This window comes from Vulpes vulpes, chromosome 2 (genome assembly GCF_048418805.1).
Source record: "Vulpes vulpes isolate BD-2025 chromosome 2, VulVul3, whole genome shotgun sequence".
NCBI classification, from domain to species: Eukaryota; Metazoa; Chordata; class Mammalia; order Carnivora; family Canidae; genus Vulpes; species Vulpes vulpes.
Window position 1 is genome coordinate 58,838,830 of NC_132781.1, and position 16,993 is coordinate 58,855,822.

At 43.7% G+C, this 16,993-nt stretch overlaps 1 protein-coding gene across 13 annotated transcripts in view; it reads left to right on the forward strand.

Annotated features, from left to right (window-relative positions):
• The first annotated feature begins 1,340 nt into the window (after window positions 1-1,340).
• DENND1A (DENN domain containing 1A) overlaps window positions 1,341-16,993 on the forward strand; it is a 495,329-nt gene continuing 479,676 nt past the window's right edge. For 6 of the 13 annotated variants that reach the window (XM_072748673.1, XM_072748682.1, XM_072748676.1 and 3 more), the window contains exon 1: window positions 1,375-1,634. In XM_072748673.1, the coding sequence (XP_072604774.1) occupies window positions 1,618-1,634 (17 nt within the window). In that variant the 5' untranslated portion in view covers window positions 1,375-1,617. Of the gene's footprint in view, window positions 1,635-16,993 lie in introns of all 13 variants that reach the window. The other 7 variants (XM_072748678.1, XM_072748685.1, XM_072748690.1 and 4 more) reach the window with 4 other exon arrangements.

The following is a 16,993-nucleotide window of genomic DNA, read 5'->3' on the forward strand; positions in this document are numbered from 1 at the left end:
CACAGAGGCCCGGCCTGTCTAGCAGAGCTTTGCTCCTGGGGATGTTTATAAATCAGTGTTGGTGTCTGGGTGCAAAAGACTTTGAATTCAAAATGGCGGTTTGGATCTTCGTGTGTGTGTGTGTGTGTGTGTGTGTGTGTGTGTGTGTGTGTGTTCTTTGTTTTCAACAATCTCAGGGCATGAGGCAAAAGGGAGAAATTGCCTTTATGCATAATGTAACTCTGAAAGAAGCAGTTCTTGCTTTCTTTGCTCCCTGCTTGGCTGGGACCTAGGGCCAGTGACTGGAGCGATTAAAGGGTGGGGAGACATCTCAGGAATGTAGAAGAGCTAAAACGGCATTTTAGAATAGAAAACTGTAAAAGGAAAAGAGGAGGAAGGGGAATACGCGGTCAGCTTCAAGAGTGAACCACGCACTCACGGTCTTCTGCCTTACATCCTAGAGTGCGACCGTGCCACATGCGTTTGGAGTTATTCAGCCTGGACGCTAACGTGCGCTCCACCAGTTGCAAGTCCTGTGACCTCTCCTCTCTGTGAAAGGGCGGGCGGGCTGCGGAGACTGGTGCTGACTATTTAGGGCAAGTGGTGCGGGTTCAGGGAGGCCCGCCCTCCCGGCCCCCTGCGACTGCCCCGACTGCCCCGACTGCCCCGGGCTTAGGGCTTAGAGCGAGCGTCCTGGGGCGGTCCTGGGGCGCTCGCGAAGGTGAGCCCAGGGCAGGGCGGACGCAGGTAGCAGGTCGGGCCTGACTCAAGGGCGCTCACGCGCATCGAGTTACTCTCGTGTGCCAGGGACCGTTCGGCGACGGGATCTTCCTGGATCGAAGCCCCCAAAGTGGCTAAGAGGGAGGCAGAGTCCTCGAGGGTCGAGGGTCGGGCCGGGCAGGGGAAGCCCCCAGGGGCGGTCGCCTTGGAAACCAAGGGAGGAGGAAGGGGCTTCCCCAAGGACCACGTTGGGCACGTGGGCAGCCTACCGGGGGTCTGTGGCTCCCTTAAGGTACTCACTGGAAAGTGCGGCATTTAAAAAAGGGGAGACTAGAGTCTTCCCGGAGATCCGAGCGAAGACCTCGTGCCAACGCCGGAGCTACTGGGCGGGAGGACCCCTGACGGAGGAAGGGGGGCAGGTTTCTTCGGGTGAGCTCGAGGGTTCAGGGGGCCGTAGGTTAAGGTTCGGGCTACGGGAGCGCAGTGGGGGGCCTCCGGGGCCTCGGGACACGGCGAGCGCACCCCCCAGGTCCGCGCGGGCGGCCCGGCCCGGCCCTCGGCGAGCGGACTACACTTCCCGGCAGCCCCCGCACGCGGCGGCGGTGGCGGCGGCGGCGACGGCGGCGGCGGCGGCGCGGGCGGGAGGCGGCGGCTGTGGGCGAGGCGAGGCGAGGCGGGCGGGGCGGGGCGCGCCGGGTACGCGCGCCGGCGACCATGGCGTTCGCCGGGCTGGAGCGAGCGCAGTAACCCCGGGAGGCGGCCGCGGCGGCGAGGGAGCGAGCTTCGAGCGGGCGGGCCCAGCCTGAGGGAAGGGAGGAAGGGGCGGGGAGAGCGCCGGAGGGAGGCCGGTCGGCGGCGGGCGGGCGGGCAGCGCAGCGCCGAGCGGGGCCCGCGGGCCCATGAGGAGGCCCGGGGACCATGGGCTCCAGGATCAAGTGAGTGCGGCCGGGCGGAGCCGGGCGGAGCCGGGCCGGGCCGGGCCGGGCGCGGGGCGGAGGGGCCGGGAGAGCGCTGCAGGCCGCGGGCGGCGCGGGGGACTTGTTGCCGGGGCCTGAGGGGCTCCCCGCGGGCCGGCGTCACGCGGGGAGGGGGACGGTTGCCATGGCGATCCGGGGAGGCGCGGGGGCGGTGCGCGCCGGGTGCGGGGGCTCGGGTGGCCGGGTGCCCCCTCCTCCCCCGAGAGCGGGAGCCACGGGGATTCCCGGGGCAGTAGAACCCCTCGACTGTGGGCGGGGGAGGGCGAGACACCTCCGGAAGCAGCGCCCCAAATGCGTGTGTTGGGGGCGCCCCTGAGAGTTGGGCAGCTCCCAAGAGGTCTGCTTGCGGCCTGCGGTCCTGGGCCACTCACCGAGGGAAGGTCTGGGTGGCTGGAGGACGAAGGCCATTTTCTCTTTCCTCCTCTCCCCCTCTTATCTGTGAAAGTCTCCACTCGGCAAGGGCCGGAGGCTATGAAGGAAGATGCCTCCGTGTCGTAATGGAGCACCTGATCTTGGTGGTGGTTGGAAAGGCTTTGTAATCCAACCTGGCAGATTCCCTCATGCCCTCACCTGGGGTCCTTGGTGGACGATTGGTTTTCTGGGGGATATTGTCGATACATCGAACTCGGAACCCACCGAAACATTGTTGCCTTCCTTCGGGACCCAGAAGTTGACTCTGGAAAGTGCAACTTTTACGCATTCCAGTCTGGGTGTGTTGCGTTAGAGTCTATCTCCCCTCCCAGCCAGGTCCTTTTTGCGGCCTCTCCCTTCCTCAGCCCCCGAACATGAGATGCCTTATCTCTAATCACTAACAAATGTTCACTTTTCTCTATGAGTAATAGAATTGTTTAAGGGCACTTAAAAACAGAATTGACAGCATAGGCTTTTCCCTGAACGGCTTTCATAGGACACTTTAAACCTGCTTACAAGAAAGTCTGTGGAATGTGTTTATTTCAGCACTTCGAGAATAATGCTGGGGAAGTCTGAAAGGGCCTTGAGGACGAACCCTAATAATTATTCAAAAGTCTCTCCTGTTCTGTCGGTGTCCATGCAGCATGACCCTTGCCCATCCTTGTAGCCCCTCGAATGGCTTAGGCTTCCTGTTCACTAAATGTTATGTGCTGCAGCAGCCTTGAGACACCTGCTAACTGAAGATAGAAAAGTGTGCTGACGGTAACGAAAACGGAAGAGTTGGAGGAGCACGCTGTTCAGTCTTGATTTTGTGGCAGCAACGGGAGAAAGTTAGAAGTGGGCTCCAAACAACAGTGAAGGGACTTGGGAGGTAAAAAGACGTGGTCTTTGTAAAAGCATTGGGATTAAGGAGGTACTCCAGGTTTAACTCCTACTTCCAAGAAAGAGTTGTGACTTGAATTTCAATAGCACTTAGAAACACTTTCCAAAAGCCACCTTGTAGTCACAGAGTATGCTTGTGAGGATGCTTACCTTTGTTACAGAGAAGTTTAGACACCTGTCTGATGGGAGACTGTCAGTGTCAGAACCAGCATGAAAATCCAACCAGTGGAAGGTCAGATAACTTGACATCAGGTCTCCGTCTTGTTCTTGAAAGTTGCAGGTTAACATTATATTTTTTCAGGTGTGTTTTGTGGAACCCATTACTGTTACATCTGAGCACTTGGGCGAGGGAACTTACAAAGGTGTGAAATTAGTGTAAAGAATAGCCTTTTTGATCTTGAAACTAGACTGCTCTAGGATAAAAGCTTAGGCTTGGGAAATCGCTTTACTTGTGGTGAGACTGAAAGAGTATGAAGAGAAGTTATGAAAAATAATTGTGATTTTTGGTGACTCTTGACTAAGCAACTTCTGTCTGCAGCTAGGAATGGGGATTGGACAGGTGGCTAGGGACCATCTACATGGATGCTGCCCTCCTCTCTGGAGGAAACCGAGCTTTGGTCACTAACTGTTCTACCCTGACAGGAGAGAACGGAATTGGCTCAAGGTGTCGAGCTGCCTGAGTTGGAATCTAAGTGTGCAGGCTCTGTTGTGTAGGGACAGTCTTGTGAGTGTGTGTGTGTGTGTGTGTGTGTGTGTTGGTATGGGGGTGGAACAGAGAGCGAGCACTCTGGGGCCCCTCAACAGGAGAGCAGTCTGGCAGCCCGTGTTTCCTCTTATCTCTGATACTATGTGGCCTAGTCAGGCTGATGATGTGGAATCAGATCTGGTGCAAATTCCAGCTCTTTTGTCTATTGACTGTGGAACTTCTCACAAACTACTTCTTTCACTCTCAGTTTCCCTGAGGCTTTAATGGGGGAAGACTATATGCTGCAGAGTCATAATGACCAATAAATGCTATATCGATATGATTGCAGGGCTTTTATTAAAAATTCAGTAATTGTTAATTCTCTTTTGCCTTCTCTATCAAAAAAACTAAGAAAACCCATACTTTTTTAATGCAAGAAATGTCAGAGAATGGTATGTTTCAAGAAATGAAAAAAATTTTGATCAAGGCATTAGACTGTTAATACGAAGAGCAGGGCTTAACATTCTCTCATTATTAAAAAATAAAAGTTGATTAAAACAATACTGTGTGTAATTGTGCAGCTGGTGTCTGTTCTATGATTAGTAAAGCAGGTGCGTTGCTAGGCACAGGTGTTGATCACCTTTTAGTGCTTGATCAGACTTCAAGCTAAGACTGGTTGAGCACAATCCCTGTGTCAGGCATGATGGTATTGCATTATGTGAACCATTTCATCAAATCCCCACAGCTGTCCAATGATGTAGGTACTACTAACCACATTTTTCATATGAGAGAATGGGAGTTTATTTGCTATGATTAGATGCTACCCCCAGGAAGCCTGCCCTGATGCCGGTTCTGCACCCCCAGCTGCCTCTGCAGCCTAGGTCAGCGGCCCTCATCTGTGCAAGCACCCCCTAGCCTAGGCCAGGTGCCCCTCGTTTGTGCATCTTCTCTTCAGCCTAGGCCAGGTACCCCTCATCTGTGCATCCTCTCTTCAGCCTAGGTAGGACATGTGCCCCTCGCATGTTTCTGTCGCCCCTTGTGTTTATCACTGTCTGAGTAACTAAATGCAATTCCTTGACTGTCTTCCATGTTAAGACGGACGGACATAAACTTCTTGAGAGCAGGACTGGCTTATTCGTCCTTGAGTTCCCTGTGTCAGACCTGGTACCCGATACACAGAGTTGTTCAGAAAGAGTTTATGGAATGGTTTAAGAAGTATGGTAGGATCTGAATTAAGGTCCTGACTAAGGTTCTGAGTTGAGTGTACATAGCATTAAAAGAACAACTTGTTATCTGAACTCTTGAGGACCAAGAGTTTTTATGTTTTTAAGTTAATTGTCCTAGTCTATGTAGAAAATTACTTTTTTTTTCTAAAAAATGTTTAGTTCCTGTTCATTTAAATAACATGGTCTAGCTTCAAACCAAGCGTCTATCTACTTGGCCAGGGAAAGAGAAGGTCACTGTTGTGCAGGTAGCACCCTGGAAAGCTCCTGAACTTTAAACCCTAGCAGACCTTAATCTAGAGGGGTAAAAGGAGCAGCGCTAACTGGCAATCTTCAACAGGTATGTTTAAATCTTATTTAGTGTTTGAGTGATCCCAGTGGACTAGAATGTGGTTAATATGAAGCAGTTTAACTGATAATGCAGACATACAGAAGGAAACTGTGTGGCAGTTTAATATTGCTTGTGGTGACATCCTAGAAATTGTTTCCAGGCACCAAGGGCAGGAAGTGCATTGTAAGTAATCGAAGGAAGTATTCTAAGTGAGTTTGAGGAAACCTGACATTTATGGATGCAGAGAAAGGCATACTCTTTAAGATTTGAAGGCATAGGGACAAGACGGGGCAGCTCATTTGGCCTTGTGGTGGTATGTATTCTACATTAGCCAGCATACCTGTCTTCTGTCCCTGTCAGACTGTGACCTCTTTGAGGTTGGTGACCAAAAAGCATATCTGTTTATTCACTCTCTTGCTATAGAACTAAGAGTGTGAAGCACATATTGAGCACTCAAAAAATGTTAGTTTTTATTGGTATTGTCATGATTAGTTGTACTAGTTCACGTGCTTGGTAGTGGGCTAAGTGCTAAGGACATAAAAATGAAAAGGTTTTTCTTCACTTTAAGGTTTTCCAATGTAGTAGTGAGACAGAAATGTGAAACAAACTCTCTCCAGGCCCCCTTCCCTACCAAAAAAACCCACCCCCAGTTTGATACAGTCTGATCAATGCTACGGTGGAGATGCAGCTAGTCCTGAATAGGTAAAGAAGTGGAGAGACCGTTTTCCAAGGACAGTTCAAGGAAGGAAGGCAGGCTTCATCAAGAAGGTGTTTTAGCTGAGACAGGAGAGATGAGTAAGGGTGTGAAAAGGGCAAGAGTGGTACCAGAGAGGAATGGTGATGATGGTGGCAGTAGTCTCATTAGAGGGAACAGCAGTAAGTGTGAAGATGTGGCATATTACGGGAAAAAAAATGTTAAATAACATTTTTAGGCCCATGGCAGGAATTGTGTTAGACATTGAGAATTTTGATGCTGAATAATACATATTCATTCCTACTCTCATGGAGCTTAGGGTTTGGTGGACCTAACAGGTTAAAAAAAACATCAGTTTCCTTAAAGCTATGTGGATGTGCTAGAAAGGAAATGAGATGCTGAGGGAGAATGCAGGGGTAGCTGTCCTGTTTTAGAGCACTGAGGAAAAGTTTACTGTAGAACTGACATTTGAGCTGAGACTTCAAGCATGAGAAATCATTAATCCTATAAAAGGACTGGGCAAAACTTTTCATTTCAGGCAGAGTTGAGCATACACAAAGGCCTCAAGGCAAGAAAACCCTAAACGCATTTCAGGAATTGATAGAAGGCCAGGGGTTTGGGTAATGACTGATGGGACAGAGCCTTGAGGTAAGTCCAGAGATACAGACTGGGGCCTGACTAGGGCCTTGTAGGCCATGGCAGTCAGAAAACAACTTAAGATGTAATTAACACATTATAACATTTATTTTTTAAAAATATAGAGTTAAATGGTTTTAAGCATACTCACAAAAAATGTGATCAATCATTACTATCCAATTTAAAAACATTTCATCGCCCCAGAAAGTAACTTTGTGCCCATTAGCATTCACTTCCCACTCCTCCCAAACACTCTCCGCTCTCAGCAGTCACTAATCTACCTATAGTTGTCATAGACTTATTTTGGGCATTTCATATAAATGAATCATACAATGTATAATCCTTTGTCTTTCCCTTAACATTATAGTTTCAAAGTTTATTCATGTTATAGCATATAAATATTTCATTACTTCTTTTTTTTTTTTTTGTATTTTTTTAAATGAATCAATAGCAGCGTCCAATCCTTTCATTACTTCTTAATTGCTGAATAATATTTCATTGTATAGAAAAACCACACTTTATTCATCTATTCATCAGTTGTTAGGTTTTTGGGTTGTTTCCACTTTTTCGCTGTTATGAATAATGTTGCTGTGAACATTTTGTGTGGACATATGTTTTCATTTCTCTTGGGTATATACCTAGGAGTGGAATTGCTGGATCATATGGTAACTCTGTTTAAGAAACCGTTAAACTGTTTTCCAAAGCAATTGCACCACTTTCTGTAAAGTGGTATCTCATTGTGGTTTTGATTTGGCCCAAGTGAATTCGTGTAGAAAACAAAAGATCAGAGTAGACAGAGATAGGTTCTCAGAAGAGGCTGAAACCTGAACTGAAAGAAAGGGGAGACTTGTTAAGGGAGGGGACATTCCTAGAGGGAGAACAGTGGAAGTTTTAGGACTTCGGAGTGAGATAACCCCTTCTCATTGTTTTCAGGTACAGAGAAGCAGCTTTGGCTCCTTAGGATAGCTCTGCTTCAGTCTTGTTTTTGGACTGCTCATCATAGGATCCTATTACCAAAATGCACCACAGACTTAGTTCTTTGGTGAAGCCTGTTGTGTAGCACAGCTGACATGTGTCTCTACTGTGGAATGAGACCAGAGTCCTCCCTCCAGGGCTCTTCCCGCTATTGCCTCTTCTCCCCGCCCCCCCCCCCCCAACACAGTGCTCCCTTGCCTGTCCCCCTGGAAGATAGTACAAAGACTTGGGGTGGTAGAATGAGAGTCTTGCTGGAGACTGAGCTCCCCATTATTAGTGCACAAAGTCACTTGAATTTTCATGACTTTCTTGGATAATGTATTTGTGCAACTCTATCATTCTAATCATAATCATTTCAATCAACTTGGAGGGCTTTGGACAGTAGCTAGGAAGGTTGAAACAGGGAAGGTACAACCTGGAGTGTTGCTGTAGAAAAATGTCTCAGGCTGTTACATCTGTGTATAAGCTCCTAGCTGGGATTCTCATTGTGGCTTGCAAAGGTTCAGCCTTTTTCCTGGCCCTAGAGGGAACTAATCTCTGGATTTACAATATCCTTTTTGCTTAAAAGGATTTTGTTGGGAAATGGAAAGATAAACAAGAAAGAAAAATAAACCAAAGAAAACAAAAACAAAGTTGGTCTCTTGGACTTTTATTGGAATCCATACCCATTCTTTCCAAGTATTTAGGACTTGAAAAGGAGCCAAATAAAGGAAGTAACAAAAGGTATGTTCACAGTATTTGACTTCCTATAGAAAAGAGATAAGTTCTATCTGTAAATTGGTTACAGTATTCAGAATATATTTTTTTTCTTGGAGAACCTCTTAATGTGTAAATCAGTGGTTGTCAAAGATAAAAGACTGTAGGCAGAGGGAGCTGTGTGAAAGACAGGTATAGCAGAAGAACAGGACGTGTGAATAAAAACTAGAGGAGATGAGGTTGAAAAGTAAGCTTATGCTACTGGGACATAATTCCAGTGAGAGATTGAGCTGGGAATATAATACAATCAGATTTGGGTTTTGAGGAAGATTGCTCTGGCAGCAGCATTGTAGAACTGTGATATCTCTGGCCTGTACAAGATGATCCATTGGGATGTGAAAAAAATGTTAGAACTTACATTTTTTTAAAAGATTTTATTTTATTTATTCATGACAGCACAGAGAGAGAGAGGCAGAGACACTGGCAGAGGGAGAAGCAGGCTCCACGCAGGGAGCCTGACATGGGACTCCATCCCAGGTCTCTAGGATCACACCCTGGGCTGAAGCGGCGCTAAACCACTGGGCTACTGGGACTGCCCTTATATTTGTTTTTATAACAACCTTCAAAATTTCTGTTTTTGTGTTTTCAAATGTATATATAAGTATAGTTGGACATTCCTATAACTTACAGATATGTGTATCAGGTGAACGCTCACATTTTTTGATAGGAAGGGGTACATGGAAAAAAATTGGACACCGCTGGTTTATGGAACTGTTATAGTTTGTTCTGTATAAGATCAAGGCCTGGAGTGAGGTTCTGGTTGGTGAAAGAAAAAGGACAGATTTGAGAAGATCTTGGGTAGAATTGACAGGACTTGGTGACAAATTACATGTAAGGGGCAAGAGAAGAATCAAAGATAACTTGCCAAGGTTAGCAAAGTTACATTACAAATGAGTGGAAGGTGAGGGCCAGTTATGTAATGTGTTTACTTTTCTGAGGAGAAGTGGAAAGTTATAATTGAGAGAAGGCATTGTAGTCTGCAGTGTGAAGAGAGGAACTCTTTTAGGGCTCCATAGTGTGTGTACTTCATTCGATGAGTAAGACTTGCAGTGGGCTGAGCCAAGTTGCTGAAGGGAAATCCGTCCATGTTAGACTTAGAAAAAATAAACTTTTGAACTCACTTGAGCCACAGGAAAGGTTTCAAGGATGTTTCATTGATCTCGCTTAGCCTGTATGAATAAATAGGAAGAAGGAAACCAATGTAGAGGAAGATGCTCTTTGACTCCCATGTGGACAGTTCTTGTGTTCAAGGGTATGAGAGGAGCTGGGGGATGTGAGCCTTGGAGACACATGTAGTGCCTGCCCATCTAAGTCCCAAGTTTCTGTGTCTCAGTATATTAAAAAAAAATTTTTTTTATTTGTGAAAGGAAGCAAATAAAATCACCTGTAGGGTTGTTACGAGGATTAGAAGCAATCTTGTATCTCACCTTCAGCAGAGAAAGGATTGTTGAGTAAATGGCCGCTTACACTAATATTGCTTGAAAGAGAATGGGCACACTTGTCTGAACCCCTGGAGTTAATGTCAAACCAGTGTTCCTTTCTATAGGTTTAAATTTTATTTTATTTTATTTTATTTTATTTTATTTTATTTTATTTTATTTTATTTTATTATTTTATTAATTAATTAATTAATTAATTAATTAATTTACAGCCATAGAGAAAGTATTTGCTTCGTCTCTGTGAGTATGTTAGGGTGATGTGTTATATATTTGAAGGACTATGATCCTTGTGTATGCAAAACACTATTCCTCTTGCTGGCAGGGAGAAAAGAAAAAGTCCACTTAGAGGAGTATACAAATAATTAGAACAGTAGTATTTAACATTTTATGCTTCTCCTCTCAAGTAATAATTGAGAATTTTATTCAATTTTACATAAGATTTACACCATTTATATTTATCTTTGCTTAGCTGCTAGTACTGTTCACTTGTAGTCTTTTTTTTTTTTTTTTTTTTTTTAAGATTTTAGGTATTTATTAGAGAGAGAGAGAGAGAATCTGAAGCAGACTCTGCAGTGAGCACAGAGTCCAACACAGGGCTGTATCCACAAACCTGAGGGCATGAACTGAGCTGAAACCAGAGTCTGGCACTCAACCACCTGAGCCACCCATGTGCCCCCATTTCTAGTCCTTTTAATGTAACTTCTAATTTCTTTTTCTTGGGTGCTTAAAATTACTGTTCTTAAAACTTTTTTTTTTTTAAGGGAAATTTTACACATCTACAAAAGTAGAATAGTACAATGAACCCTCAAATGGCCATCACTGTTAAAACAATTTTAATTAATGTATGGGTTGTTTAGTTCTATTTATAGGTAACTGGCTAAAACTCCTCCTGCCCTCCAATCCTGGATTATTTTGAAGTGAATACCAACTGTCTTATCACATTTTTTTTTTTTTTTGAGAGAGGGAGAATCTTTTTTTTTTTTTTTTTTTTTAAAGATTTTATTTATTTATTCATGAGACACACACACAGAGAGGTAGAGACACAGGCAGAGGGAGAAGCAGGCTCCATGTAGGGAGCCTGATGTGAGACTTGATCCCAGACCCCCAAGATCGCGCCCTGGGCCAAAGGCAGGCGCCAAACCACTGAGCCACCCAGGGATCCCCAGTTTCTAGTGTTTTCAAAAAGTGACTTTTTCCCCCCAAGTGTCACTTTATTTTTTTATTTTTATATTTTTATTTTTTTAACTTATTTTATTTTATTTTATTTATGATAGGCACACAGTGAGAGAGAGAGAGAGGCAGAGACACAGGCAGAGGGAGAAGCAGGCTCCATGCACCGGGAGCCCGACATGGGATTCGATCCTGGGTCTCCAGGATCGCGCCCTGGGCCAAAGGCAGGCGCTAAACCACTGCGCCACCCAGGGATCCCTATTTTTATATCTTTAAAAGATTTTATTTATTCATGAGACACACACACACACACACACACACACACACACACACACACACACGCAGGGACACAGGCAGAGGGAGAAGCAGGCTCCACGCAGGGAACCCAGCGTGGAACTCGATCCTGGAATCCGGGATCACGCCCTGGGCTGAAGACGGCGCTAAACCGCTGAGCCACCCGGGCTGCCTCACCAAGGATCCTAGGAGTCTGGGATCTGTACCCAAGACCTGGAGAATGCCACCCCACCCTGGCCAGTACCGGACCCAGAGCCCTTTCCCAGCCCTTAAAATTGAGGGACCCGTCCAGTTCAAAGAGCAGAGGATATGTGAGACCGCTCCCCCACCCACGTCTGAAATTGGGATATCTCTCCTACCCAGTCCCCGTTACCTAGGGGACCACTGTTCCCAGCCCTGAACTTGGGGCTTAGAGACCAGAGCATCCCTGGCCAGCCTCAAACTCTGGACCCAGAGATACTCCAACCCCCAGTCTGGGACCTGCCCATCTACCATGCTGCTCATCCCTAAAGCTGGGATCTGGGACTAAGGCACTTGACCCTACCCCAGCTTTGAAACCAGGTCAGGGCATTGCCAAATCTTGAACCCCGGCCCCAAGTGTTCCCAGCCCCCTTCAGGACAGAGGATTCAGGCATCCGGACCCTGTTGAATCCTTCGTTCCAGGTGACCCAAACACAGGTCCCACTTGCCTCCCTCCAGCTTCCAAAGTTCTACAGTGATGAGGACCATGGGGTGGGTTAGGGTGGGGTGAGTGGAGCCCTGACCCAGCATGGGGCATCTGTATCAGTGTTACTGCAACAATAAAGGCTTGCATTGCTCGAAAAAGGCAACAAAAACAAAAAACTGCTCCTATCACTTTAAAAACAGATTTAAACCTGTTTTCTGTGTATGTATCTACTATAGTTCTCCTCATTGATGTTTAATTTGTCCTATCTTTATCTAGTGACAGCTTCTCGAATCCTTTTGACAGGATCCCAGTAGTTTTTAATAGCTCCCTTACCTTTTGGTAGGACAAGATGTTCTGGGCTTATCTTCTATTTTTCCTGCTCCAGACTTGTATCTTGTATTCCTCCCTTCCTCCCACCCTTCCTTCCTTCCTTCCTTCCTTCCTTCCTTCCTTCCTTCCTTCCTTTCTTTTTTATTATTTTTTATTTTTTTATTTTTATTCCTCTGTTTCTGTAAGGAGTCTTGCTTCCTTTTTGTGGGAAATGGTATTAGAGATTATGGTTTGGGTTTTGGGACTCTTTTTGCTTCATTTTTTTGCTACTAAGTCTGCTATTATTTTAGGCTTTTCCAGGGGTCAGCACTAGGAAGTAATTGTGTGTATGTTAAAGGTAAACTGTTCATATTGATATTTCCAATTTAAGACTATAGCATTTTTATTTAACCTCATCACTCTTGTATCTGAATTTCCTATTGCTCATATCAAAAGTGATTTCCAGTGACGCCAATATAAGTACTTTTGCATTATCCCACAATACCCACATAACTCAGCAGCAATACCAATAATAGGTTTATTGGTTTTGTGTTGCTTTTTTAAATTTGACAATTCTTTTTTGTCTTTAGATTCTATCCCAGTAGGAAAGTATAGTTAAGTTACTGTTTAATTAATTAAAAGATTTTATTTATTTATTCATGAAAAACACAGAGAGGGGAGAGAGGCGGAGACACAGGCAGAGGGAGAGGCAGGCTCCCTGCAGGGAACCCGACCTGGGACTTGATCCCGGGTCTCCAGGCTCACGCCCTGGGCTGAAGGCGGCGCTAAACCGCCAAGCCACCCGGGATGCCCATACTGAAGCTTTTAAAACAGTAACTTAGGGCAGCCCGGATGGCTCATCGGTTTAGCGCCGCCTTCAGCCCAGGGCGTGATTCTGGAGACCTGGGATCGAGTCCCATGTCGGGCTCCTTGCATGGCGCCTGCTTCTCCCTCTGCCTGTGTCTCTGCCTCTCTCTCTCTCTGTCTCTCATGAATAAATAAATAAAATATTAAAAAAAAAAAACAAACCCAAACCATTAGTAGTTTGTTTTTTTCCTGTGGTTGTGTCACCAACTCAATACATAGTTTTTTTTTTTTTTTTTAAATCTTTCGGGATTGCATTTCAAAAATAATTTTGTTTTGTAATCACATAAAATAATTATATGGTTTCAAAGCCAAATTTATAGTCTACAAAAGAGGTATATAGTATTCGGTATGTTCTGAGAAATTTACTTTCCATCTCTCCCTCATCACTCTGTTCCTACCCTCTTTCATAGGTAATTTTTTAAAATGCATTTGTCATGAGGAAAATAAAAAGGTAAATACATATATATATATTCACGTTTTCTCCCACAAGCCCCTCAGGTAAATGGTAGCATTTTGAATGCACTTTTCTCTCCTTCCCTTTTCTCGTTTTATACCTTGTAAAGAGGTCCCTTCTAGCAGTGACTAAGGATCATCCTCATTTCTCTACAGGGACAGCATAGTAATCCATTGGATGGATGGATTATGGATTATTCAATCTTATACTGATGGCTACTTAGATTGTTTCTAGTGTTATTATTATAAATGGTGCTGTAATGAATAATTTATGTGCCTTTCTGTGTTTTTACATTATACCATTGGGTTAGATTTTGAGAAGTGGGATTGCTGAGTCAGAGAGTAAATTTATGTGTAATTTTCTTAAATAGTGTCCGATTCTCTTCCACAGGGATTGGGCCAGTTCATATTCCCACAAATCAGGGTGCCTGTTGCTTTATAGCTTCACCAATGGAATGTGTTTGTCATTCTTTAAAAACTATTTTAATCAAAGTTATAAATGCACATGGTGAAATAGTTTTTTAAGGGCTCAGGATGAAGAGCATTGATTCTATACGCTATCCCATAAGAACCTATATTAACAGTTTTACTTCTAGTTCTTCTGGTGGTTAAGCCATAACCCCAATGTAAATCTCTCTCGTAGTTTAACCTTAGGCAGGTTGACTCCCTGAAGTGAAAGATGATGAGTACCTTTATAGTAATTCTCTTTTCCTCTTCTAGTGTTTTATATATTTGTATTATTTCTCATTCTTATAATGGTTTTATTTTGACATCATTATTTAACCTTTTTAAAAATTCCATTAACTTTCAACAGTGTCTCATAATCCCCCACTGTCTAAAAGGAAGGTTGTTGTTTTTAGTTACTCTAAGCTGTACTTTTGCTTTTATATGGTTATTTTAGTTCTGGTCCATGGCCAGAACCAAATCTTTTATTTTTCCTTAGGTTAAGTCTAAAAATTAAATGTTATTATGAATTTTTAAATAAAAGTGTTATTATGAGTATTTACTATTTAGCGTAGGCCAGATAGGGTGCAGAGATAACCTTTTCTTCCTTTTTTTAATGCATTGCCATCCCATTTGGAGGAGAATGTTCTTTACATCAGGGTCATATAAACTTTTTTTCTTAAAATCTATCCAGAATTAAAAGTTATGCTCTATATGTTAATATATAGATTAGTTTTGCATTTATCTGCACAAAAAGCATAGGGGGACTTGTACAGAGAGCAGCCCAGGGTGTCACGTGAGTACTTCCATCCTCATGTTGGCAGACAGAAGCCTCTACTTTGCAGCCTTTGTGGGGGCTGTGGCACTTTGGGGAGCATGAGTCTTGGCTTTGACTTTGACCTTGTTGGTAGCCTCAGGCCAGCAGAGCTTGGCACCCTGGCAGTGTTATAATAAGCATATCTCTCAAACTTGGGACTGATGCCTTTCAGGATCTTGAATTTAACAAAGGCCTCAATCGTCTTAGTTTTATTTTATTGGTCTGCATCTTCTTTAGATCCTTCTTGTGTTTCTTGACAAAGTTTAAGGTTCTTGGGAACTTAGATTCCACCTCCTTAAAACATATCTTTATGATTAAAGTTTACTGATGCCATTCTATGCTATTTTGGAACTGATTACATGTGATGTGGTTCTTGGACTTGACTGTGTCTACATCGTTGCTTATAGTCCAGAAAATGCTTAAGACTGGGAAAGAGGGACGCCTGGGTGGCTCAGCGGTTGAGTGTCTGCCTTCGGCTCAGGTTGTGATCTTGATTTTTTTGGTCTGCATCAATTGGTATTTATGGGTTGCCAGCTTTAGTTATGAATGGAGGTTGAATTTTATCAAATGCCTTTTTTTTTTTTAAGATTTTATTTATTCATGAGAGAGAGAGGGGGGCGCAGAAACACAGGCAGAGAGAGAAGCAGGCTCCATGCAGGGAGCTCGATGTGGGACTCGATCCTGGAACTCTGGATCACGCTTGAGCCAAAAGCAGACACCCAACCACTGAGCCATCCAGGCGTCCCTCAAATGCTTTTTCTACATCTGTTGAGATGATCAAATGATTTTTCCCGTGTGTTAATGTAAGTGGCATTTATTTTCAAATGTTAAACTAACTGCATCCCTGGCATAATCCCATTGGTCATGATATATTATCCTTTTTATACATATTTCTGGATTCAATTTCCTGATATTTATTTTGTGGTCACATCTATATTCATAAGAGATTTTGGCTGTAATTTTCCTTTCTTGTAATGTTCTTGTCAGATTTGGTATCAGGGTCATGCTAGCCTCATAAAAAGGAAAGAGGATTATATTTTTAAATATTATAGAAGTGGTGTGGTTTTTAGTATAAAAAGTTATCAGTGATTGCAGCTTTTTGGATGAGCATTCAATTTAGGAAATATAAGCAATGGGAGTAGGGAAATGCTTATTTGTGTTTCCCTATAATATGAGGGGATAGGTATTCTTCCCTGCCCCCACATTATATACACATATTTATTTTACTTTTTTTGGCTGAATAATCCCGTGTCAAGGCCATCATGATGTTTTATCTTTTAGTGTTTTAGTGCATATCTCCTAAGAACAACTATATTCCCTCTATATAATGAGGATACTTTTATCACCAATGAATTTCACATTCATACAATATTATCTAATAAACTATCCATTTTTAAACTTTCCCAATTGTTCCAATAATGTCCTTTGCAGCTGTTTGTTTTTGAGCCTGGGTCCAATTAGGGATCATATGTTGCATTTAGTTGCCCTGTCTCTTGTTCCCCTTTTATCTAGAACAGTTCTTCTGCCCTCCACCTTTTGCCTTTTGGTTCTGGCATTCATTTTTTAAAGCATGCAGACCAGTTGTTTTATAGAATGTCCCACATTTAGAATTTGTCTCATTGTTTCCTCATGCTTAAGTTGATGTTTAAACATTTTGGCAAAAATACCTTAGGTAATGTGCCTAACGCCATGCATTTTTATCCTCCTTGGAGTTACTCTTTTATCTTCCATCCTTTTTTTTTTTTTTTTTTTTTAAGGCTCTTATTATCTTTTTATCCTTTTGTTTCTGTTCTTGTTTTGTAAAAGTCATGTTTTTTTCTGTTCTATTTAAGGATACAAGTTTCCTGAAACATATTTCTTAATCATTTTCAGAGATATATTCTTCCAAGAGATGATGTTCCCTTCCCTCATTTGTAGTATTTTTAAAAGATCTTTTATTTACTGTACTCCCTTGAGCAAGGTGTGCTCTGTCTGGATTTGCTGTTTACCATAAGCAGGGTGAATGGGTTACCATGGGCACTGTTCATTGTGCCCTAGGTGACTTGTCACATCCCCTTCTCAGATCGTGTAACTAAAGAACTGGTTCATACTCACCATTCTAGTTGAATTCCCAGTGAGTAGCAGGCCTTTGTGCTACTGAGGTAGAATTTTATTCCCTCACTGCCTGATGCTCTCCTATTCTGAATTAATGACCTATAGAAGAAACTAAAATTCCAAGTAGACTCCATTAGAGTTGTTCTTATCTCTGTTCTCACTGTACTTTT